At 35.7% G+C, this 24,337-nt stretch overlaps 1 protein-coding gene across 1 annotated transcript in view; it reads left to right on the plus strand.

The window, feature by feature from the left end:
* LOC111016011 (WD-40 repeat family protein / beige-like protein) overlaps nt 1-24,337 on the plus strand; it is a 34,293-nt gene that overhangs the window by 9,157 nt on the left and 799 nt on the right. The window contains exons 4-31 of the mRNA XM_022291235.2: nt 671-1,387; nt 2,045-2,179; nt 3,288-3,392; nt 3,587-3,700; nt 6,895-6,971; nt 8,636-8,717; nt 9,347-9,679; nt 10,234-10,796; nt 11,264-11,348; nt 11,537-11,731; nt 12,856-13,398; nt 13,485-13,628; nt 13,754-14,233; nt 15,850-15,995; nt 17,135-17,204; nt 17,328-17,411; nt 17,936-17,992; nt 18,164-18,232; nt 18,306-18,392; nt 18,477-18,593; nt 19,354-19,503; nt 19,635-19,719; nt 19,800-19,920; nt 20,100-20,196; nt 20,277-20,390; nt 21,956-22,325; nt 22,879-23,669; nt 24,146-24,268. Coding sequence (XP_022146927.2) covers nt 671-1,387; nt 2,045-2,179; nt 3,288-3,392; nt 3,587-3,700; nt 6,895-6,971; nt 8,636-8,717; nt 9,347-9,679; nt 10,234-10,796; nt 11,264-11,348; nt 11,537-11,731; nt 12,856-13,398; nt 13,485-13,628; nt 13,754-14,233; nt 15,850-15,995; nt 17,135-17,204; nt 17,328-17,411; nt 17,936-17,992; nt 18,164-18,232; nt 18,306-18,392; nt 18,477-18,593; nt 19,354-19,503; nt 19,635-19,719; nt 19,800-19,920; nt 20,100-20,196; nt 20,277-20,390; nt 21,956-22,325; nt 22,879-23,669; nt 24,146-24,268 — 6,054 coding nt within the window. The remainder of the gene's footprint in view (nt 1-670; nt 1,388-2,044; nt 2,180-3,287; nt 3,393-3,586; nt 3,701-6,894; nt 6,972-8,635; nt 8,718-9,346; nt 9,680-10,233; nt 10,797-11,263; nt 11,349-11,536; nt 11,732-12,855; nt 13,399-13,484; nt 13,629-13,753; nt 14,234-15,849; nt 15,996-17,134; nt 17,205-17,327; nt 17,412-17,935; nt 17,993-18,163; nt 18,233-18,305; nt 18,393-18,476; nt 18,594-19,353; nt 19,504-19,634; nt 19,720-19,799; nt 19,921-20,099; nt 20,197-20,276; nt 20,391-21,955; nt 22,326-22,878; nt 23,670-24,145; nt 24,269-24,337) is intronic.

The following is a 24,337-nucleotide window of genomic DNA, read 5'->3' on the forward strand; positions in this document are numbered from 1 at the left end:
TTGGTCTAAAATGGGGGAAATAGCAGGTCTCAATTGATTCCTAGATTTATAACTCAAAACATGGGAGCAATTTCAGAGTTGAGTTTTAAAAACTGTTTTTGGTTTTCTCTAACCAAGGTTTGGAGAAAACATATTTCAGTAACTGTTTTAAAATTTGTCATGGGCTTGGACATAATGATTTCAAGTATACAATAACCAGTGATTTTTCATTATTTATTTTATTTTTATTTATATATATATTTTTTTGTGTGGAAAACAATAACCAGTTACTTGACTGTCTTTTTTCGCTAGACTTTAATTTTGACGATGTAAAGTTATAATGAGATGTTACTAAGTTTTTGGGCAAGTTCGTTTCTTTTAGTGAGAAGAGATTCGTCATGTAACCTAGAATCTGGGATTGTGGATGGGTGTAGATTTTCTAATAGTTGGTACGTTACTGATGATTTAAACTTTCCCTGTTCTTAATATCAGCCAATTAGAAAGCCTTTTTAATATTCTTCGGTGTCAGATTTAGGGAGGATATCTAATTCGTCTTTTAATGTTGACCTAGTGTTTCAGTGTACTCTCCATTCATTGTGATTTATTGTTTTTTTTTGTTCATGTGTAGACAAAAATGCTTTTGATATAATTTTGAAATTTTTTAACTTCTTCCTAATTTGGCCCTTACCAGGTTGCGAGGGTATTGCATCTAGTGTACAGGTTGGTGGTGCAGCCAAATACATCTAGAGCTTATACTTTTGCGGAGGCTTTCATAGCATGTGGTGGAATAGAGACACTTCTTGTTCTCTTACAGCGAGAAGTCAAAGCTGGTGATGTCTCTGATCCAGAAGCTATGAAAACTCATGAAACTTTATTTGTCCAAGAATCTGGTGTAGACAGTGGAGAAGGAGTCTCTGAGAGAATCCTTGATGGTGATGTAGGAACTGTGGAAGAAAAGAAACTAAATGTGCCTGAGAATGATTGGCAGTCTGAATCACCTGTAATTGGTGGCCGTAGTAGCTCTGGTGCTGCTTCCTCTAGTATGAGAATTAAGAGGACGGTATCTATTTCTGAGAACTCTTTTGTTAAGAATCTAGGAGGTATAAGTCTTTCAATTACTGCTGACAATGCGAGAAATAATGTTTACAATGTGGACAAACGTGATGGAATTGTTGTTGGGATTATTGGACTTTTAGGTGCTCTAGTAGCATCTGGCCATTTGAAATTTGATTCAATTCCTCCCTCAGATGCAACGACTAACATTTTGGGTAGTGGGATTTCTGATGGAGGTAGTAGCATGTTTGATGATAAAGTTTCACTGGTACTGTATGCTCTTCAGAAGGCTTTCCAAGCAGCACCTAATAAGCTTATGACGAACAATGTGTACACAGCTTTAATGGGGGCATCGGTATATCATCTTCTTCTATCATACTTTCCTAATAAAGTACAAAAAGTGAACTCTATGAATGTCTTCCATGCTTTTGTGTGCAAGTGTGAGAGTCTGAGACAAAGGTACAACTGGATTGGGGGATTTGAACACCTTTCTTGTTTCTTTTAGGAAATGTTCATTTAGATTACCTAATTATTTTTTTTTTCTTATGTCATACATTTGTACTACATCATCTCATGCCCCCTCATGGACCTGCTTTTTAATTCAATGTCTATTTGGGGTTGGACTTCTTGTCCAAATATTGTACTCTGCACCCATTTTCTTTGTTTTTACCTCTTTATTGATTTTTTTTATTCTGCCTAAATCCTTAGGAAAGAAGAAGTTACATGAGACTAATGGTATGAACATTTGCATTTTTTTGGTGGGATAAGAACTAGCGAGAAATGAGTTGAAATGTAAAGATGAAGTACAAATATTTGGTGGACCAAGATACCAAGTATATGCAAAGAAATAGAAGAGTTTATGTGTTCCCATACTTATGTACTTTTTGCACCAACTTGTGTTCATGAGATTCCTTTCTTGAACGTGCATGTTCAAATATTATGACATTTTTGTTCGATAACATTACTTCTGAAAGATCAATTCAAAATTGCCACATTCTTTTTCTGTTTCCAGATTAATGCTTCTTCAACAGAAGACGGGCTAAACTTTTATGATTCTGGTCATCGCTTTGAACATCTACAATTACTGTTGGTTCTTCTGCGTTCAATCCCTTATGCATCTAGGGCTTTCCAATCCCGAGCATTACAGGTATGCCCAATAATAATTTGGTGCTGTAGTTATTTATTATTTAGGATCTGTAACGAATAGGATTTCTTTTCTTTTTGATTGTTCTTCCTTTTTGAACTGGAAATACATTTTATAACTTGATTTGGTCCTTGGATGGAGGATATCTTTTTCCATTGTTTTGTCTTCTGTCGTTATTCATCACTGCTTAGTCTCTCATCCACAAAGGGGAAATGTATCATGTAAGGAAATGAATGAGCTGCGTAGATTTGGTGCAGAAATGAAATCTATCCATGCATATTGAAAGTTATTTCTCCCTCTTGGTTGGCTAAGATGATTATGTTGTCATCGATGTTATGAAGAATATAAAAAATTATTTTATTTTAACTTAAATATTCAGATTACCATATCTGTAGTTGATTGTTTTTAATTAGTTAGGTAAAAAAAAAATTAGTTAGGTTAAGAAAAGTTGGCTGATTATTTAGTTACAGCTGTCAGTCGACAAACAAAACTAACAACCAACCCCACCTCTTGAGAACCTACTAGCTAACCGTTTTCAGAAGATGATAACTTAAGTATGAAAGCCTCTTCTAGGGGGATCGTTTGATTCTTTTGTGTGTTTCCAGTATATGTGGTTTAGTGGTAGAATGGTGCTTGGATGTTTATTATCCAAATTTTTTTTGCTTCTTGAGGGACGTGTGATAGAGTTCACTAGATTTAAAAGAATGTCAGGCAAGTACAGTTAAAAGGAAAATCTCAAGAGTTCCTTTCTCCGTATTCTAGACTTACTACAGCCCAAGCATCCTCCCATCTACACAAGAACTTCCTATATGCTCTCTAGACGCGTCTCCCCCTTTAGTCATTGACCAGCTCCACTGAATGCATCGCATTACTTATAAAGCAAGTTGCTTTTCCCCCAACACACACGTTGCCTACTAATATATATATTTATAATTGAGATCTATCTATGTGCTTATTTGATAGCATTAAAAAATGTTAGAATTTCTGATTCTCACTCATGGTTGATATTGTTTGAAGGCATCCATCAGTCCATATTTTTTTATTGGTTTACTGTTGATGTTTTTATTGATGATCTGTTGTAGTTTCTGAACTTTTTGGTATATGATTCCAGGATCTTCTGTTTTTGGCTTGCAGTCATCCAGACAATAGGAACAGTTTAACCAAAATGGAAGAATGGCCAGAGTGGATTCTGGAGATCTTGATCTCCAACTACGAGGTAATGCTATCTGACGTTAGTTCAGAATTTATAAATTTGACTCTGGTAGATGAATGGTCAAATACCACATGTAAGCATTTACAAATTTGTGGTTCTGGTAATCTTGTGCTCCTGGTTGATTGAGATGACAATGAACAGTCCTTTTAACTTTGATAATATTTCATTTTTCATTTCTGGTTCATTTTCTTTTGCAGATAGGAGACAGCAAAAATTCGCATTCTGCAAGTTTAGGAGATGTGGAGGATCTTATACATAATTTCCTGATCATTATGTTAGAGCATTCAATGCGCCAGAAGGATGGGTGGAAGGTCAAATTTTATTTTACCCATTTTTTCACAGGAAAACTGGTTTCATTTTATTTTATTTTATAAGAAAAAAAAGTAGAGAAGTGGGTGACTAGGAATCAACCCACAGCCAAGAGAGTTACAAAAAGCTCCTCCAATCGGCATTGATGAAAAATGAGTCATAATTAGAAAATAACACTTTTAACAGTTGAGGTCCACAAAAATGCTCTATAATGAATTACCTCCCAAATCTCTTTCTCATTTCTAGCCTTGTTAATAAAAATTATACGTTTTCTGAACAAAAATATATGAAAAGGGACAAATTGTCTAAAGATACAAACTCCTTATATGCCTTTTGAACAAGAAACGAACTTTTTGTTGATATATGAAAAGGAACAAAAATTGTTTAAAGATACAAACTCCAAAAGGAGTAAGAATAACATAATAAATGTGGAACAAAAGTAAAGAAAGATACAACCGAAACAGCAAAACAAAAGACTAAGGAGGTTTAAATGCCTCCCAATTAGAATAAATCATGCTAGGAGAGTAATTTGCATATAGATTGGAAAGAGCACACCATTGAGAAGCTTTGAACTTGACAAGGTTGAAGCTTTCTAGTGGAGATCTTCTTTTTCCCTTAAAGAATCCTTTGATTTCTCTTGAACCATAACTCCGATATAAGAGCTTTTTAAAACTATTAACCCAAAGGAGACCTGCTTTTGGAGGCAAACATGGACCAAACATCAACTGAAAAACTATCTTCAGAACTTCCTTTACCAATACCCATGAGATATTGAACATTTGAAATAAAAGATCCCATGACAGAAAAAAATAGGTGCACCTGATTTTCGCAAGATGCAGCACAAAGAGCAGAAATAGATGGCTGGAGGATTATGTTAGGGAGCTTCTTTTGAAGAATTTCTGCAGAATCAGCTTCATTGAGGAGAATCCATGAAAGAACATTGGCCTCTTTGGACGGCATGATTTTCACAACTTTTTGATCAATAATCTTTAGGCAAAAAGGAAGAAAAATTATAGGTCTGCATAAAGAGCTACCTGAAATACTCCTGAAGAGTCCAAACTCCACCTCAATTGGTCGTTTTCCTCCCTTAGAATAATCGGATTTAGACCAGACAAAAGAGCTATGTAATCATCAATTTCATCATCCTTCAACATTCTCCTAACTTCAAGTCTCCAAGAAGAAGAGTTTGAATCCCATGTATCATGAACTGAAAGAAGGGGAAATGAAGAGACCCAAAACAGAGAGGGAAATCTGACCTTTAGGATAGAGTCACCAACCATAAGTCATGCCAAAAAGGATGCACTTGCCATTCTTTACTTTGAAGAAAGATAATTTTCTACCAATTTCCGCTACTTCTGTCCATGGGCTGCGGCAACTACCATTCCTGTTTTCAGACGCATTCCAATCAAAACAATCAGTACCATAAATGCTAGCCACTACTTGACGCCATAATGCCAAAAGCTCAACACTAAACCGCCCACTTATTTAGGAGACTTGATGAGCAAGAAATTCTTCTTGAATACCTTGCAACCAGAAAAAGGCTGTACGATCCAGAGATGCTAGAAGTAGTAGCTCCCTAGCTCAACCACCCTTTTTTCCTTGGATAAGAAATGAGAAATGCATTCATCACAAAGAAGAAGCTAGCAATCTAGCTCACCCACCTTAACACCTAAACCCTCTCCTCAATAAATGACAACTTAAAGGAAAAGAATTACAAACTTCATTATCAGAGGGTGGAGCATTTCTCTAAGTTCCAGCTCGGTTTCAGTTCTCAAATTCTTTTCTGACATCATATATGGGCTGGTGACAGTCCTCTAAAAGCCAGTTTTCCCAAACTATTTCTGGTATCTTGCCCTCCTAATGGAACAGTAGCTAAATTTTGGGATTCATCGACATTATCATGGAAAATCCAAACAAGAAGGCTGCTTAAAGATGATGAAGTTGCAGAATTTCTTGATTTATTGACAAAATTGAACCCATTCATTCCTAGAAGTATGGATGACGGCAGGTTTTGGTCCTTGGATTCTTCGGGCATATTTTCAGTGGCTTCTTTATGTAAGTCCTCCTCTCCAAACTTAATGCCAGCTGATATTTTCCAGGCTATATGGAAAACCAAATGCCAAAAGAAGGTTAGTTTTTTTTATATGGATCATTATGTACGGGAAGCGAAACACTGCAGATGTTCTCCAAATGAAGCTCTCGGCTTCATGTTTATTGCCAACAATTTGTATGTTCTGTCAAGCAAGCGGGGAAAGTTCTATTCATTTGTTTTTTCACTGCTCATATGCACAGAAGTGTTGGTCCTTATTGTTCAAGGAGTTCAACTTATCTTGGGCTTTTGATGGGGCAGCTGTGGATAATATCCTTCAATTGTTCTCGGTTTCAACTTGTCTCCCCAAGGACATCTACTGTGGCTTAATGCAATTAAGGCTCTGCTCTATGAGTAATAGTTTGAAAGAAATCTCAGAATTTTCGAGGATCGGCATAAATCTTGGTTCGATTGGTTTAGCAATAGCTAAATTTAACGCATCACAGTGGTGTTCTTTGTCAACTCTTTTTGGGAATTATCCTCTTACTCTTATTTGTTCTAATTCGAGTGCTTTCTGTTCCCAAATTTAGTTTTTGTTTCTTGCAATATTTTCTTTCACTCTTTCAAGAGCATTTATGTTCCTTTTCGTTATTTCAATGAGAAGTTCGTTTCTTATTCAAAAAAACTTCATTATCAGAGGTCATAACCAAGTAGAAATTATGAGTAGAAATGCTGAGATTAAAGCCAATGACTAGAGCATGAAGAAAACTGGAAACAGGAATGCGAATATTTAAGATAAGAGGCCTGTGAGAGGGAGTGCCATCCTTGTCACAAGAGCAACTGATATAATTTTTAGTTCCATGGTTTCTTGAAGGAATTTGTCAGGACACTTAGTGATTGACCAAAGCATCTATTACGTGCTTGGTTACATTGTGAATCACATATTCTATCTTCCTTCTTCTGCTGCTTCTTCCACTTCTTGGCACATTGCACTGAAAGATACAAAATACATTTGTATGCAAAGTGAATTACGTATCTAACACAGAGCTTTCACCTGCCCTAAAAGCAAATTTTGTTATATTATCTGCTGTTAATCATACAACTTCCTTATCTCTAATTTCTATGAGTTATATTTATTTTTGTTCTGTTATCACTTCCATTTTTCAGGATATTGAAGCTACAATTCATTGTGCAGAATGGCTTTCTATTGTGGGTGGTTCAAGTACAGGGGATCAACGAGTGAGGTATCACATCCATCACAAACCTTCTTTTGTTGTATGTGATTTTAATTTTTTGAACATTGATAACTCCTCTATTTTAGAGCAATAGGCTGATAATTGATTCTCCTCCATGAAAAATTTTCTTTCTCAAAAAAAAAAAAAGGTTTCAGATTGATTATTTTTCCAGATTTGTAGTATTGTCTTCACTTCTGTCGTTAATGGTCATATCATACAGGAAATTAGTAATTGACAAAATGCATTAGACAGTGGAAAAACACTAGATACACCACCCTTGTACTTTGAGTTGATACAAAAGCCGTGCCCTAAAATTGTTTAGTGTGCACGTGAAACATATGTGACTTCAATTTGTATATCCTCTCTCACTTTGGTATCTCTTGAAGTATGGTCACCTCTTGTTCTCAAATCCGACTTTTCAGCATTTTTGTGAATGTAAAAATTTGTGGGAAACTTCGCCAGCCAAGATTATGACAAAGTGAATATAAGGTATATGGCTTTTCAGCATTGTTTTGAACGTCAAAATTTGTGTGAAACTTCGTCAGACAAGATTATGACAAAGTGAATGATCACACAAACAGGCTGCTACCTCCAATTTGCAGCTTAAGAACAAATAAATAAGGAGTCACCATTTTTAAATTGCAGCCTGAGAGAAATTGGATGGCTCCTTCCTGTCTGTGAGCTACGCCTGCCTTTCATTTGCAGAGATGTACATGGTGGAGTCCACAAACATGTATTATCAGCAAAAAAAATTATTTGAAAAATGAGGAATTTGAATAGTATGAGAGATTTGAACACAAAGGTGTTCGGTATTTTTGTCCAACGTAATCATTTAGGTAACGAAGCCAGAAAATATATATATATTTTTTCTGAGTAAATTGTAGATTATAATATTAAACAAAAGTCTTCTTTTGCTTTGTATGCGACAAATGACATTTCTTACATATATAAGGTTACTTGAAGGACTTATAGTTTCAATGGAGACTCTTATGAGAGTTTGTTTTGATAACTAATTACGGTACACCACTAGCCAACATGACGAAATGAAACATGAGAATTTGAACAACATCTTATTTAGGAGAATTTAGGAAACAGGTAGACTTTTGTGCCACTTTTGCTTCTTCCCAGCATTTAGCAGATGCCCTTAATAGAAAAGGCTTCCTAACTAAATTTTTATTTTTATTTTAAAAAAGAAATTTGCTGTTTCTGTTTCCTCCACACACACATATATTAAAGAACTTGGTCTCAAACTTTCTTCTAGATATTGTCGTATTAGCTTTTTGGAAGCCAAGAGTTCTTTACAAGGAGGTTTTATTTAAATAGGAGTATGTGGGTTTTTTTTCTCATGTGTCTGCTTTACATGGATATTTTTCTGTCCATTTGTAATTTGCAATGAAGAAAGTTTTTCCATTTTTCGTACTTCCATTCAATATTGTTGTTGCTTTGGCATCAGGTGATTCTGCTTGCTGTTTGGATTTAAGTGCACTTAATGTAGTAATAATCTTTGCTTGTTTCTGGAAAATTGTGTAGAATAGTCTATAAAGTCTATGAAGTTTTTACATTCTATTATCTGCATTCACATAAGTTTTGACAATATTTCCTGTCATCTTTTTCATCTTATTTATTGTAACGAAAATTTCATCTCTTTTGTACAATTTTCTTCTTGTTTGAAGACGTGAAGAATCATTGCCAATATTTAAAAGAAGACTATTGGGTGGTTTGCTGGACTTTTCTGGGAGGGAATTGCAGGCTCAGGTAGCTCTCTTTCTAAGCTGGAGTTTTCCTTTGTAGGAAAAATGTAATACCTCTGTTGTGGAATTAAGGCATTCATTCATCTTCTTGTTTGTTTTTAAGTATGATATTTACCTTTTTTTTTTTTGAACAAGAAACAAACTTTACATTGATAATATGGAAAGAGGAAAAATATTAGATAAACTCTCAATGGGAGCGAAAAAAGAAAACAACAAGCAAAGCTCCATAAATTACAAGAGAAGAGAAACATTGAACAACAAACGACTAAAATTTTGACAAAATGACGAGCCAAATAAACAAAACCACATCCTTCAATCTGCAAAAGCAACACCAAAAAACTTTTGCTAAGTATGATGTTTACCTTCTGTGTCTTCATTCTGTTTGCTAAAATGCTGCAAAGCTTTATTATTTGATGTATGTTAAATCACCAGAAGGAAAATATAGAACTTCTGTTTACGTTTCATTTTATCCCTTTTTGGGGTTATTCCTTTGCATTTTAGCCTAGTTCTGATCCCTTGCTTCTGCCTCATGTCTCAACCTGTTTAACAGAAGGATGGGTAGTTTCAAGCTATTTATTACTTTTCTCTGTTCTTTTGGTATAATTTCACTTGACGTTAGTTTATTATTGTCAGACTCAAGTTATTGCTGCAGCAGCTGCTGGTGTGGCAGCTGAGGGGTTATCGCCAAAAGATGCCAAGGCTGAAGCAGAGAATGCTGCCCAGCTTTCTGTATCTTTGGTGGAGAATGCTATTGTGATATTGATGCTTGTTGAGGATCATTTACGGTTACAGAGCAAACTATCAAGTGCTTCAAGTGTTGCAGATGGTTATACATCTCCTCTTTCACTTGTGTCTCCCCTGAATAACCGCTCAAATTCTTTGAATAATATTGGTGGCAGAGAGCCACAAGAATCTAAGAGTCTCCGTGGATCAATATCTAGTGAGCCTAGTGGACTCCCTCTTGATGTATGTCTAAGTTTCCTTATTAACTTTCAACATATACACAGACAAAAAATTTTGTTTACTTTTTTTATTATTCTACGAAGTATGTTAATTTTGAGGCCTTTTTGTTTTCACATCCACAATTTTTTTCCTTCCTTTTTCCCACTTTCCTGGGCCCATTATGTTATCAGCAAGTAGCCACTTGAGCACCTGGTTCTTCCTTGTGGTTGGTAACTTCAGCATGCGTGCAACACTGTTATTGTCAATTGTTGGATTTAGGGGTTAAAACAGTTTTCAATTACAAGGTCAATGGTTCAAAAACTCTGTGGAGCAATCTTTCATGTTGATATTTAACAAGTTTTTTACTACCAAAATTGTGGAAGCTAACACCCATTTCCAAGTAGTGGACTCAAAAGGAGGGGATCCCTGGGTACAGAAAATGTATTTCTTAAGCATTGTTGATTTTTCTTTAGTTAAGGTGGCTAATTTATGAAATGAATTATATAATTTCTTCTTTACGTTGTTTCTTCCTTGTAAACAATGATTCATTGAATTGATGTTGCTATTATTTGAGTCAGGTCCTTGCTTCAATGGCTGATGCAAACGGACAAATTTCTTCTGTGGTGATGGAACGTCTCACTGCAGCAGCAGCAGCTGAACCTTATGAATCTGTTTCATGTGCTTTTGTATCTTATGGTAGTTATGCGACGGACTTAGCTGATGGTTGGAAGTATAGGAGCCGATTATGGTATGGTGTTGGTCTTCCTTCAAATACAAGTCTCTTTGGTGGTGGAGGAAGTGGATGGGAATCTTGGAGGTGTTTGGAAAAAGATGCCAGTGGGAATTGGATTGAACTTCCTCTGATAAAGAAGTCTGTTGCCATGCTCCAAGCTTTACTCTTAGATGAATCCGGTCTCGGGGGTGGCCTCGGAATAGGTGGAGGATCAGGTACTGGAATGGGGGGTATGGCTGCACTTTACCAGTTGTTAGACAGTGACCAACCATTCTTATGCATGCTCCGAATGGTGCTTCTTTCAATGAGGGAGGATGATGATGGAGAAGATGGTATACTCATGAGAAACATTAGTATAGATGATGGAATTCCAGATGGAAGAAAACCACGGTCAGCTTTACTTTGGAGGTATAAATATAAAATATTTTTTTATGACCATGTTGGTAAATTACAGCTTATGCAATTTAAATGGGAAATTTAAGATGGGTCTCAGGAGTTTTTGATAGTCTAGGATCAACATGTGGCACAACTGCAATTCATGCTAAATAACTTCAATGTTGAGAAATTACTATAATAATACTAAAAAATCTTAACGTGAATAGCCCATATCTCCTAGGCCCACTATTGTATATCAAGTAAAGCAAGGACAATCTGACATGGTTCCTCTTTTTCTAAATGTTTACAATTAGTGGTGAATTATGTAGTGCAAAATAGTTGGTATGAAGTTCTTAAGTTCTTCAGTATTTAAAATATTGTCTTATACAGAAACAGCTCTGCCATGTCAGGGCTACAATTAGCTTCACCATTACAATTTTCTTTTATCTAGCTCTTTTTCCTTCAGAATGATGAATCTAATGGACATTATTTGTGTTCAGTGTGCTTTCACCTGTTCTTAACATGCCGATTTCTGATTCCAAGAGGCAAAGGGTGTTGGTTGCTTCTTGTGTCCTCTATTCCGAGGTGAGTGATTAGAATAATTATTTTGTGTGGTTTAGTTACCACTCATTTTATCTGTATTTTTCCCAATTTGTAGCTATAATTGTTTGACCTAGGATCCTTGATGGAAATATTTGATTGCTTGGTTCTATATTTTCCTTTGTGAAAAATTGCTCAATTACTTTACCTTGTCCAAATGTTTATCTTACCAGGTTTGGCATTCTGTTGGCAAGGATAGAAAACCTCTTCGTAAGCAGTACCTTGAGGCTATTTTACCACCATTTGTTGCTATTTTGAGGAGGTGGCGGCCTTTATTGGCTGGAATTCATGAACTTGCAACTGCAGATGGTTTGAATCCTCTAAATGTTGATGATCGGGCATTGGCTGCTGATGCCCTGCCAATAGAGGTATTTAAAACGTTCTAGCGATAAGAATCTTAAGATATGCTTAAAATGTTACTTCCCTTGCTCTTTTCAGAAGAAATAGAGTTTGTTTCAATGAAATGCTCACCTGTTTCTTATCAAAAGAAAAAAGAACGGTTTTTCAATTTTCCTTCCGAAATGCCTCTCTTTGGGAAGATCTGGCTGCGGCTCTTTGATTTAGATGTTTTATATGAACCATTTTGCTTCTTGCGTTTCAATAAATCTAAAGAATGCAAATTACACTGTTGTCTATTGGAATATGTTCCCCTGTTCCGAGTCCTTATAATATATCCACAAGTATTTTAAGAAAAATTTGTTCCATTACCAATGCATATGTGCGCTAAGCTTTTATATATATATTTATAATTTTTTTATTCATGCATTTCATTAAGAAACTAGTAGCCTGTGTTATTTGTTTTTACCCTTCTATTTAACGTGGCTTCTTTTAGAAACATGTATTATGTTAAAAAGTTATGGAACTGGGAGATGGAAAAAGTTCTGGATGGTTATATGGATTGTAAGAATTGGTGAAGGGTTCTAAAACTTCAAATTCACTTTGTTCGCAAGTTATCTAGATTTCCAGGATGTATTTATTGGTGATTGGTCAAAACATCTATATATTGAACACTTCTATTTCTTTTCATATACCTTAATGAAAAGTTTGTTTCTTGTTCAAAAAAAAAAAAAGCATCAACTGTTTTATACAATTCTGGTTTCCTTTTACCCTTGACTATCTCTTCCTAATGATAAACAAACATTTAAATGGTTGTTTGTTTGTGTCTTCAATCTTATCAAGATTTTGAGTGACCTCATTATTTGATAAACTTGACATGTGTAAGAGAGTTTTCTTTTCCCTTTTTGTTCAATTATTTTTCATTCTTATCACTACTATTTTCTATTCCCCCCGCTCAGAAGTCAGGGCATCAAGAACTCTTATTATTATTACTGTTATTGTTGTTATTGTCTTGTTTTTTGTTAGGTGCTTACTAAATGTGTTCTCGTTGAAAATGGGGGTGTAACAAGAGAGCAGTTATCTTAGCCTCTTCATGGAGTTTATTCCTGTTTGACGTTGCTTCATGTCGTTACAATCTAATTTTCATCTATGTCAGGCTTCTCTTGCCATGATCTCTCCAGCATGGGCTGCTGCATTTGCATCACCACCGGCGGCCATGGCATTAGCAATGATTGCTGCTGGTGCCTCTGGTGGGGAAACTACAGCTCCTACCACAACATCACAGCTAAGGCGTGACAGTTCCTTGCTCGAGAGGAAAACAACTAGGCTCCATACGTTTTCCAGCTTTCAAAAACCTTTAGAGACAAACAGAGCACCAGCTTTACCGAAGGACAAGGCTGCTGCAAAAGCAGCTGCCTTGGCAGCTGCACGTGATTTGGAACGTAATGCTAAGATCGGTTCAGGAAGGGGTCTCAGTGCTGTGGCCATGGCCACATCAGCACAGAGGAGAAATGCTAGTGACAAGGAACGTGTAAAGAGATGGACTAATTCTGAAGCTATGGCAGTTGCCTGGATGGAATGTTTGCAACCATTTGACACAAAGTCAGTCTATGGGAAGGATTTTAATGCTTTATCTTATAAATTCATTGCTGTCCTCGTAGCAAGTTTTGCTTTAGCAAGGAACATTCAGCGATCTGAGGTCAAGTATCATCTCTCTCCTTCTCTCTTCCTCTCTCTGGTTTTGCCCGTGTAGTAATGGAATTATTTATGCTTCTGACAAACCAGGTCGATAGGCGAGCCCAAGTTGATGTTATAGATCATCATCGCATATGCAAAGGAATTCGTGCATGGAGGAAATTAGTACATTACTTGATAGAAATGAGATGTCTCTTTGGTCCAATTGGGGAACATCTTTCCAAACCTTCACGTGTATGTTATGGGGTGCTTTACATTGTACTGCATTCATACTGATTTAAGCGACCGTGCCTTGTTTTTTTTTAGCTACAAACATTTTGGACTGCATTTGTCACTGATGCTTAATTATCAAACTTTAGGTTTTCTGGAAGCTAGACTTGATGGAAAGTTCTTCCAGGATGAGACGATGTTTGAGGAGGAATTACAGAGGGTCCGATCATTGTGGTGCTGCTGCCAATTGCGAGGATCAAATTGACTTGAATAAAAATCGGCAAAATGCGTTGAGTTCATCAAATGCCTCTATATTAGCAGCAGATGCGATAGCTATAGAAGCAGTTAACGATGATGATGAACAAACGGAAAATGATAGTTTAGATGGTAGGGCAGATGATACAGAACAAAGCAATGTGAATCACTCAAAGTTGACTGAAACATGTGACCAGAACCTTCAGGCATCTGCAGAGTCTAGTGATACACAACTCGTTAATGATCAAGAGTTAATTCAGGGTTCATCACCAGTTGCACCAGGTTATGTTCCTAGTGAACTTGATGAAAGGATTATTCTAGAGCTTCCTTCAACAATGGTCCGGCCACTAAGGGTCATACAAGGAACCTTCCAAGTAAGTTCTGTAGTCCTTGCAATGTCTATCTTCTTCAACCATGATGGTTTCAACATATCTATACAATGAAGTTTCTACTATTTCTCAATCAGGCTAAAACTTAAAAGTTTTATGACTGGCTGATAAGCAAACCTTTCATCTTGTGCGTAGCATTTTCTCTATGTTATTGGCGTATTGCTATTGCTTCATTGACTAATTATGGGGGGATATATTTTTGAATGAGAAATATTATCTATGGTGCATAAAATGGGTAATGCAAGTCGTGAAGAAGCCGAAAAATTCTTTTAGCTATGAGTGCTAATAATAAGGTAAGGCAAAAATTGCATGGAATCGATGTTTGGCTTGGGGATTATGGTTAGAAATTTTCAAACGTTCAATAGCAGGGAATGTGATTGTAGGGAGGCTTTGAGTAGGCTAAGTTTCTTGGTTCTCTTTTTAATTCTCTTTTGAATCATGCTCCTTCCATTATTAAGTCTATTTAGGGGGCTTTATGTTGAGTTTCTTTATAGTTTAAGGCTTATGGAGAGAGATAACGGGGAAGGGGTGTGAAATTCATGGTATCTTTATAGTTCAAGAGTTGGGAACTTTTTCTCTCTCTCTTCCTTTTGTACTGCCTCTTTGTAACTTTTTGCCAAAGTTATTTTATGTATTTTTAAATAACGTAATATTTAATATTACTTTTTATCACTAGTTTAGTATCACAATTAATAAATAAATATACTAGTTTGCTAAATAATCTGATTTTAACTAATAAATAATATCAAACAATTAATTAGCACAAATTTTTTCTTTTGTACCTAACTGATTAACGAATTAAGATTGATTTCCACAAGTAAAACTGATAGACATTTAATTCCTAGATATCGAAATATTGGTTAATAACCCAAATAATTCTCTGAAACGTTTAATATCCACACCTGAGTAAACAAAACTTGTGATCCAAACTAGCAATTAAGAAAAATCTACATTACACAGAAACTCAATATCGTAGGCAAGGTCTCCCATGGTTAACAATGAGAGAGAGTAAAACATGGCCGAATACTAGATGGTAGAATCTGCCGAGAGGAAAAGAATTAAACTCAAATCCTTAGTACTATATATTTCATTTATTTCAAGATGAATAAACTTTCGTTAAAACTTGAAAGCTACAGTTCAGCTCATTATCATAAAATCTAACACTGGACGAATTTTTATTTACTTAGCATGAGATCTTATCTTTAAGTTTAAAGAACCCACTGAAGATTTTGTTGTAGGGTTTGGTTCTTGCAGTTAACGAGCCAAATTGACATGCTCTATCCCATGCATTCTTAATCGGAATTCATTGTATTGTCTTCAAAATATTTTATTTTTTTAGTTTGTTCTACCCGCACATCCCAAATTGTTTGTTTGTTTATTATTATTATTTTTTTGAATTTATATGAGAAACAACATAATAAGATGGAATATACCAAAGGGGGAACCCAAGGTGAGGGATATGAGCTACAAAAATGCCCTCCAACTGATCAATAGATCATTTGAAGTGTAGCTCAAAAAGGATGCATAGTCATCATTGTTCAATCTCATAATTTACGATTCTACATTCTCTTTTAAGCTTATGGAGATTTTGTGTTTTTCAGGTCACAACAAGGAGGATCAATTTTATAGTTGATAGTAGTGATATCAATGGAACAACGGTTGGCTTGGATTCTAGAAATAAATTAAAAGACCAGGAAAAGGACAGGAGCTGGATGATGTCTTCCGTCCATCAGATTCATAGTCGAAGGTGAAGCAGATATACTCAATATTTTATAATGAAAATTTTTTAAGCCATTATTTATTATAGAACTCTTTTAAGTTTTATGGACAAATTAAAAATTTCTGAACTATTTTGGTAGGTACAATCTAGTCCCTGAATTCTGAATTTGATCAATTTTAATCTTGAACATTAAGAATTGTTGTCATCTCATCACTAGCATTAAATTCTGCACCATTCCACTAAATTACAATGTTCAACCACAAACCATTGAAGTAGTTATACTTATACGGATAATTAGATTTCTATATTAAAAATACCTTTGTTGATGTGGTTAAAACTAATTACCAACAGATAATGGCTTGAAAAGTAACGCACTAGCTGTAAGAATGGCAGTTGACAGATAGTTACAAGCTGGCTAACATATTAAAGAACTAATTATTATTAGAAAGCAAGAACTAAACGTGTAAGAATGAGCCTCTAAGAAAGAAGCTTTGGATTACATAGGTTATATCAGTCTTTTAAGTGTTCCTTATTCCATTATAATAAACAGGGATCAAGAGGAAATACCAATTTACAAGAGGATTGGAACAGGGAAATCTGATTTCACCTTTTCTATTTGTTTTACTTTTAGTAGGTGGCTTAATGATTCGATTAAATCCACTAGGTGATTCAAGCTAATTCAGTAGATGGGCTTAAACTTGGGAGAGATAAAAGCAGATCAAACGTTTGTCTGGTTTGTGGACTGACCTTAGAACAATAGGCAGGGGTGTCACTTAGAACACACCAAAATGACTCATTATAATATTAAAGGTCTCTTAACCAAAAATTGGGGTCACCTATAAACGTGAACCAACTTGTCAAGGACCTGATGCGTCACTATCGAGAAATACAATTGGTGGAGTTGGTGTGTTCTGTAGCTGGATAATGCAAATGGTGATGTTCAAAAATCTAAGTAGTTTCATATTGAATTTTGAAATATTTTTTAATGATAAGAAGCGATTGGAATAACAATTTCAGTAAGAATAAGTTGATGGCCCGGCCTACAATGCTGCTGTTGTTTCATCACACTTTCTTAAATCAGAAGCTTTCATCATCTTCCTCGAGACTTATTTTATTACTGCGATTTTACTATATTTTCTTAACAGTATTCTAATTTCCTGTTTCAGGTATCTCCTAAGAAGAAGTGCTCTTGAACTGTTTATGGTTGATAGATCAAACTACTTTTTTGATTTTGGGGTAGACTTTACATGCCTTTATTTACTTTTTCTTTCTTTCTTGTTTTGTTTGCCCGTCCATCCCAATCATTTTTCAGTGGAATCGACTGACCATTTCCCCCTTATGTCCTTTTATTATATTAAGAGTACCGAGGGACGGAAAAATGCATATCGAGCAATTGTTCAAGTGCGACCTCCTCATTTGAATGATGTATATCTAGCGACTCAGGTTCGCATCTTGGTCCTTATGATTTTGTTTAAGTTGCTGCATCTATGTGTATTACATATGCCCTTAACTTGACTATTGTACAAATAACCATCCTCTCCTGATGATCATTCAATATCTGATTTTCCTTATACAACATTTTAAGCGCTATCATGCCTGAAGACCAGATTCCTAATAAAAGAACTGGTACATGACATCAATCAATGTGATGTTAGTGCCAAATCGAACATAGTTCAATGGTAATTGGCATATATCTCCAATCAAGAGGTTGTGAGTTCAATCCTCCATCTCCACATGTTGTACACAAAAAAAAAAAAAAGATGAAGAAGAAGAAGAAGAAGAAAAAGAAAAATCAATGTGATCTCAATGATTGTAATTGACATGTGAGGAATCTGGTCAGATGGTTGGTAGATAGTCGGTCCTGTAGAGCTATTGATCAGTGTTAATCAAGATAATGAAGATAAGGAAATTTTCTCCTCTTTACTTTCTGTGTATTACAGTAGTTATGATTTATTTAAATTTTGTAGAGGCCTGAACAACTTCTCAAGAGAACTCAACTTATGGAGCGCTGGGCTAGGTGGGAGGTATGACTTGAAAAGTTTGAATAACTTTCATGTTACCATGGTTGGAATAACCTTCATATTACCATGGTTTTTGTTCATATATTTTTTTTAAGTGACTGCTTTTTTTTCTTGGATCCCACAAGGAGAATATACAAGTTAAAAATAGCTAAAAAGATCAGTAACCTTTTGCAGATCAGCAATTTTGAATATCTAATGCAGCTCAATACCCTGGCTGGCCGTAGTTATAATGACATTACTCAGGTAGGTCATTTGGACGATTTCCATTGTTCTGTGGAGAAATATACATGTTGCACTAAAAATATCTCTCTCTCAGTATCCAGTTTTCCCATGGGTTCTTTCTGATTATAGTTCAGAGAGTTTGGATCTTTCTGATCCTTCCTCATTCAGAGATTTTTCTAAGGTTCTCCCCTACAACTTCTCCGTTCATTCTTTTTAAGCTTGGAAGGCTGTCTATTTAACCATGAAGCCTTAAATTTATTTGTAGCCTGTTGGTGCACTGAATGCGGACCGCCTTAAGAAATTCCAAGAGAGATATTCAAGCTTTGAGGATCCAGTCATCCCCAAATTTCATTACGGCTCACATTACTCGAGTGCAGGAACTGTATGTTTTCCATTTCATAATCATTGGGTACTTTTTGTTTCTAAGGAGTTTAGAAACGTGTAGTACGGTCATTTGGAAGCATTTTCTGAAAGATTTATTTATTTAAAACAATAACACATTATCTCATGTATTAGTTTCTTATTTTGAGCCTAGACTTTTTGACAATATCATTTTTCTTGCTTTATCTTGGTATAAAACCTTTTCACCTTTTTACTGATATAGCATGGTTTCTCTTTTGACCAATGGGAGAAGTTTCATGTAACTCCTTTAATTTTTGGGGTTTTCACACCCCTTTTTGTAATTTCATACATCAATGAAATTATCTCTTAACAAAAAAAAAAAAAAAAGAGCCTAAGGAACTGGTATTTGGGGTTTTCTCTTTCCCCTATTTTTGTAATTTCACACATCAATGAAATTGTTTTTGATTAAAAAAAAAAGTGAGCCTAAGGAACTGTGATAATACTTGCCTGATTCTTTCTTTTTAAGAAACTAAGAAAGTTGTTAGAAAATTAGGAAAGAATATTATTAATTCAATTATTTGTTATAAGTGGATGAGAAAATATGGGGAATAAGAGCTTCTTTATTAATTTGTATATAATGCACTGGCCTCGTCTCAAATGAGAACATATGGTATGGTACTGTCTTTTTCCCCACAGTTATCCCATACTTCGAGCACGTCACTTCATCTTTCCTGAAGTTTTAGTTTGTATCTCTCTATCAAAATAATTGGATATCTGAATTTTGCTTATTTATTTTGCAGGTGTTGTATTATCTTTTTAGAGTTGAACCATTTACAACTCTCTCAATTCAGCTGCAAGGTGGCAAATTTGATCATGCAGATCGGTTGTTCTCAGATATTGCTGGTACTTGGAATGGGGTTTTGGAAGATATGAGTGATGTGAAGGAATTGGTAAGATTTTTATGTATGAGCATTGTTTCTGAGTGCATGCGTCGTTGTTATTGATCTATGTTAAGAATTCATCTACAAAGATGTAAGCAGTCATGATGTTATCCAATCAAACGGTCGTTTATTTCGTGCAGGTTCCGGAGCTTTTTTACCTTCCTGAGATCTTAACAAATGAAAACTCGATTGATTTTGGCACAACTCAATTAGGGGAGAATCTCGGTAATCTTTAATAAGTGTACTTCTCATTGTTTATTCTTAAGCCAGTTAAGTTTTTGTTTTGATTTATTTCAACATACCAGATTCTGTCAGACTCCCTCCTTGGGCTAAAAACCCAATTGATTTTATTCACAAACATCAGAGGGCTCTTGAGAGTGAGTATGTATCAGCGCATTTGCATGAGTGGATTGATCTCATTTTTGGGTAGGTTTTTACTTCAATGAAGGTTTTTCTTAATCTTGCTTATTGGATGTTCTTATCCTTTGATATTCAGCCATTGTAAGTTGGTAGAATCGGCAGAGATTATAATTTCTAATTCCTTTTCTGATCGACTTTGAGCTTTTTCTGTTTGATCTGACATTTATAGGAATTCATTGAACCAGGTATAAACAACGAGGCAGAGAGGCTATATTGGCTAATAATGTTTTCTTTTACATTACCTATGAGGGGACAGTTGATATTGACAAAATCTCTGACCCAGTACGTTCGTTTTCATTATATTTCATTCTTTCCAATTGCAGGATTTCTATTTAATTGTTTTTCCTAAAATTTTGAAAAAGGTACAACAACGTGCCACACAAGATCAAATTGCCTACTTCGGTCAAACTCCATCTCAACTCCTAACTGTACCTCATTTAAGGAAGAAACCATTAGCTGATGTCCTCCATCTGCAGGTACAGGCGAATGCCATGTTAGTAAATGTGTTAACGTACATGCATTTGTTATTAAAAGTGTCTATATAATATTTTAGAATTAGGTATAGATTTGTGGAAGAGAGATAGTGCCCTCGAATGATACACATCAACTCTTATCGAATTGGTTTTAGGGCATTATTGAGTATGAATCTAGCTTTTGGAACATTGTTGGAAATTCATTGTTTGCTGATAGAAAAAATGTGTTGGCATCATAAGTTCAATGAAAATAGAGGCTTCAAAACTAAACTACAAAATGCTTTGAAACTAGGTGAATAAATCGATAAAAGAACCAGAATCCATCCACCTGGGACATTAGAAGAGGAGGAAAGTGGAGCATCAGGAGGTTTTAAACTGATTGATGGGGTGGGTGAAGTCAAATTGAAGCAGATTTGGTCAAAATATATGAGACTGGATGTCAAAAACAAGTAATAAGGTTACGTGACTGGGTCGTTTGAAGAAACTCGAACCCATACAAATTCAATCAGATAATATTCAATAGAATCAATTTTACCAGGCCAACAATATATTAAGGTTTCAAAGAGAGTAGGTTTTGGGCAACCGATGAGTGTCGTAGAAGTGTCTAGGTTGCATCAGCTGCACAAGAGAATAACATGCAATGAAGAAGAAGACAAGAGTGGATGGTTCTAAAAAGTAGATAAGGTGGTTTATCTTGGTTGATAACATTCTATAGAAGTGATTTTACCAGAACAGCAAGATAATAAGGTTTCGAAGATAAGGTGGTTTATCTTGGTTGGAGTGGAAGTGCCTTGGCTGCATCAATTTCATAGGAGAATAGCATGTTATGAAGAATAAGACAAACGCTGGTGGTTCTGAATAACTTCATGGGCTCAACATGGTCTAGGAACTTAAACCCTATGAGTGGGCTGATACAGAGGGATTAGTCTTAAAGCCAATGGTAGGGGAAGCGTCAATGTCCACTTTCAACCATGAATTTGGCTGAAAATAGGGAAGTGGAAACTCTAAAAATTGAGAATTGGAAAATAAAGGACACTCTACCTTTCTTCCCTTTGCCTTAGGTTGTATCTCCTTTTTTGATATATGAAATCCTTGTTTATCATCCAAAAATGTTATTCTATTCAAATGTTTGGGTGACTAAGAAACTCACTACGGTTGAAACCTTTTCTTTATATAAAAAGGATTCTATGACATAGAATTTACAAGAAAAGTAGAATGAGATATCCTAAAAAAACAAGAACAGTCATTTGAAATCAACATGTAATCCTTTAAAATAACCGAAAAAGGAATATCATCATCGAAGCATACATTTTCTTATGGTTGCATCAAATTTTGAGGATGTTGCCATGTGTGTCAAGTGGAGATTTCTTTTCTTTTATCTTTGCACGGCTATATTGTGCATATCTACTACTTAACTTGTGACTATTGGGGTGGATTTACCCCAATGCATTAAAGACATGGTGTATTCAAGTTGAATAAATTTTGTTGTAGCTCAAACTGCAGACTTGTATAGTTACAATTTCCATGTGCATGGACTTGGTCGTTTGAAATTTTTTTTCTCAAACCAGACAATCTTCCGGAATCCAAGGGATATCAGATCATACTCTGTTCCCTCCTCGGAACGCTGCAATCTACCTGCAGCTGCAATTCATGCAACTTCAGATACTGTTGTTATTGTTGACATAAATGCGCCTGCAGCACATGTAGCACAGCACAAGTGGCAACCCAACACACCTGATGGCCAGGGCACACCATTCCTCTTTCAACATGGAAAGGCCTCTTTGACATCCGCCAGTGGAACATTCATGCGCATGTTCAAAGGGCAGGCTGGCTCCGTTGCTGACGAGTGGCAATTTCCCCAGGCACCAGCATTTGCTGCTTCTGGAATCAGGAGCTCATCTATTGTTTCCATTACTTGGGACAAAGACGTTATTACGGGTAAGCATTTATTTAATTATCTATCTGTCTTACCTTATTTCTTTAATTTCTCCCCTATTGGAAATCTTAAGATGATGAGGAAAAGCTCTACAATGATAAAAGGTCAGGTTAACTTTCGAGTGTTTTCATGTTCAATTATCTCTTCCCGAGAGATCGTAGAGCTTAGGTGAAAAATAAATCATTCAGTATCTACTTCAACTGCTGTGAAAACATCTGCTGTTTGATCTCTACTTCTTTAGCTAACTCAAAAAACCATTACTTTTTGAGTTCTGAGATGAAGGATGATGAATGAATAACAATTAACAGCTGGAAACTGTATCATGGTATCCATAAATAACTTCTACTGTTCCACTGTTTTTAAAATAAATCACGATTTCTTCATCTTAATAGCCATATAGATTTCATGTGTTGTGTCAAATAAGTATCGAACTAGATGATACTGGTGGTAGCTTAATTATTGGGGACACTGACATATCCGACTAGTTGCAGTTTTATTCTGGTCTTTGTATTCTCTGAAAGATTATCTAGCTCCTATTTTTTGGTTTGGAAATAGGTGGACATATTGACAATAGTATCAAGCTAGTATCATCAGATGGAGGGAAAACGTTGGAAACTGCCTACGGGCACTGTGCTCCGGTTACTTGTCTGAGTGTTTCTCAAGATAGCAATTTTCTAGTCACCGGATCCCGTGACACCACTTTGCTTCTTTGGAGAATACATAAATTGTCAACCGCTCGTTCGAGTGGCGTGTCAGAGAATGCCATGGGTACAGGCATGTCAACATCAGGAAGTGGTAGTAATTTATCTACTACATTGGCAGACAAAAGCCGGAAGCATCGAATTGAGGGTCCCATACATGTTCTTCGGGGTCACCACAGGGAAATTGTTTGCTGCTGTGTGAACTCAGACCTTGGTATTGTTGTTTCATGCTCCCATTTGTCAGATGTTTTGATACATTCCATCAGAAGGGGTCGCTTGATCAGAAGGTTGGTTGGTGTTGAGGCCCATGCTGTACGTGTTTCTTCCGAGGGAGTTATATTGACTTGGAACGAATCACAACATACTCTTTCAACCTTTACTCTCAATGGAAATCTTATTGCTAGAACACCACTTTCATTCTCTATCGGCATCGGTTGTATGGAAATATCTGTCGATGGGCAGACTGCCTTAATTGGAATAAATTCTTTGAGGGAAACCAATAAAACCAGAAATAATAGCTGGGATTTTAAGTCTAAGAAGCCGGTGAATGAAGATTGTGATCTCACACCTGATGAAATCCAGGAAGACGACAGATTGGATGTTCCAGTTCCTTCTGTTTGCTTTTTGGATCTGCACACTTTGAAGGTATTATATCAACTAGTAGCTTTACCTAATTTCTTTCCTTCTTAAATTGAACAAATAATATGATAGAGCTTATTATCTCCATCCTTTTTTCTTTAAAGGGGAATATAGATGACAAATAATATGACTGTTAATAAGGTACCTTGACTACTCTTGAATGATTCGGTACATGTGCCCTGTATTAAGAAGATGATATTGAAATTTTTCTATATCCTTGTGCTTATCCTTCCCTTCTGTTTATATTGTTTGCTATTTTGTGTCTAGTATAACAAAAAGACCCGCAAAAACAACTTTCAGATACAGAAACGTATTCTATTAATGTGTTACGTGTTTGCCAAGTACAACTCTTGATGCATTCTTATACCATTATATTCATATGCACTTCAAATGTTATTTTTCTTAACTCTTCCACTTTATATAAATGGCATAATGCATTTTCCCAATACCATTGATACACATTATGTTCCTTCATCCTACAGATTGTTCATAAGCTGCGACTCAAAGAAGGGCAGGATATCACCGCGCTGGCATTAAATAAGGACAACACAAATCTTTTGGTGTCAACTGCAGATAGGCAATTAATAGTCTTCTCTGATCCAGCTGTAAGTAGATAACATTCCATTTTTCCATGGCTACTTAGTAATTCTATTAAAAAAGGGATTGTTTCCTAT

Source organism: Momordica charantia, assembly GCF_013281855.1.
Source record: "Momordica charantia cultivar OHB3-1 chromosome 5 unlocalized genomic scaffold, Mcharantia_2.0 BLBB01000005.1, whole genome shotgun sequence".
In the NCBI taxonomy this organism is placed as follows: Eukaryota; Viridiplantae; Streptophyta; class Magnoliopsida; order Cucurbitales; family Cucurbitaceae; genus Momordica; species Momordica charantia.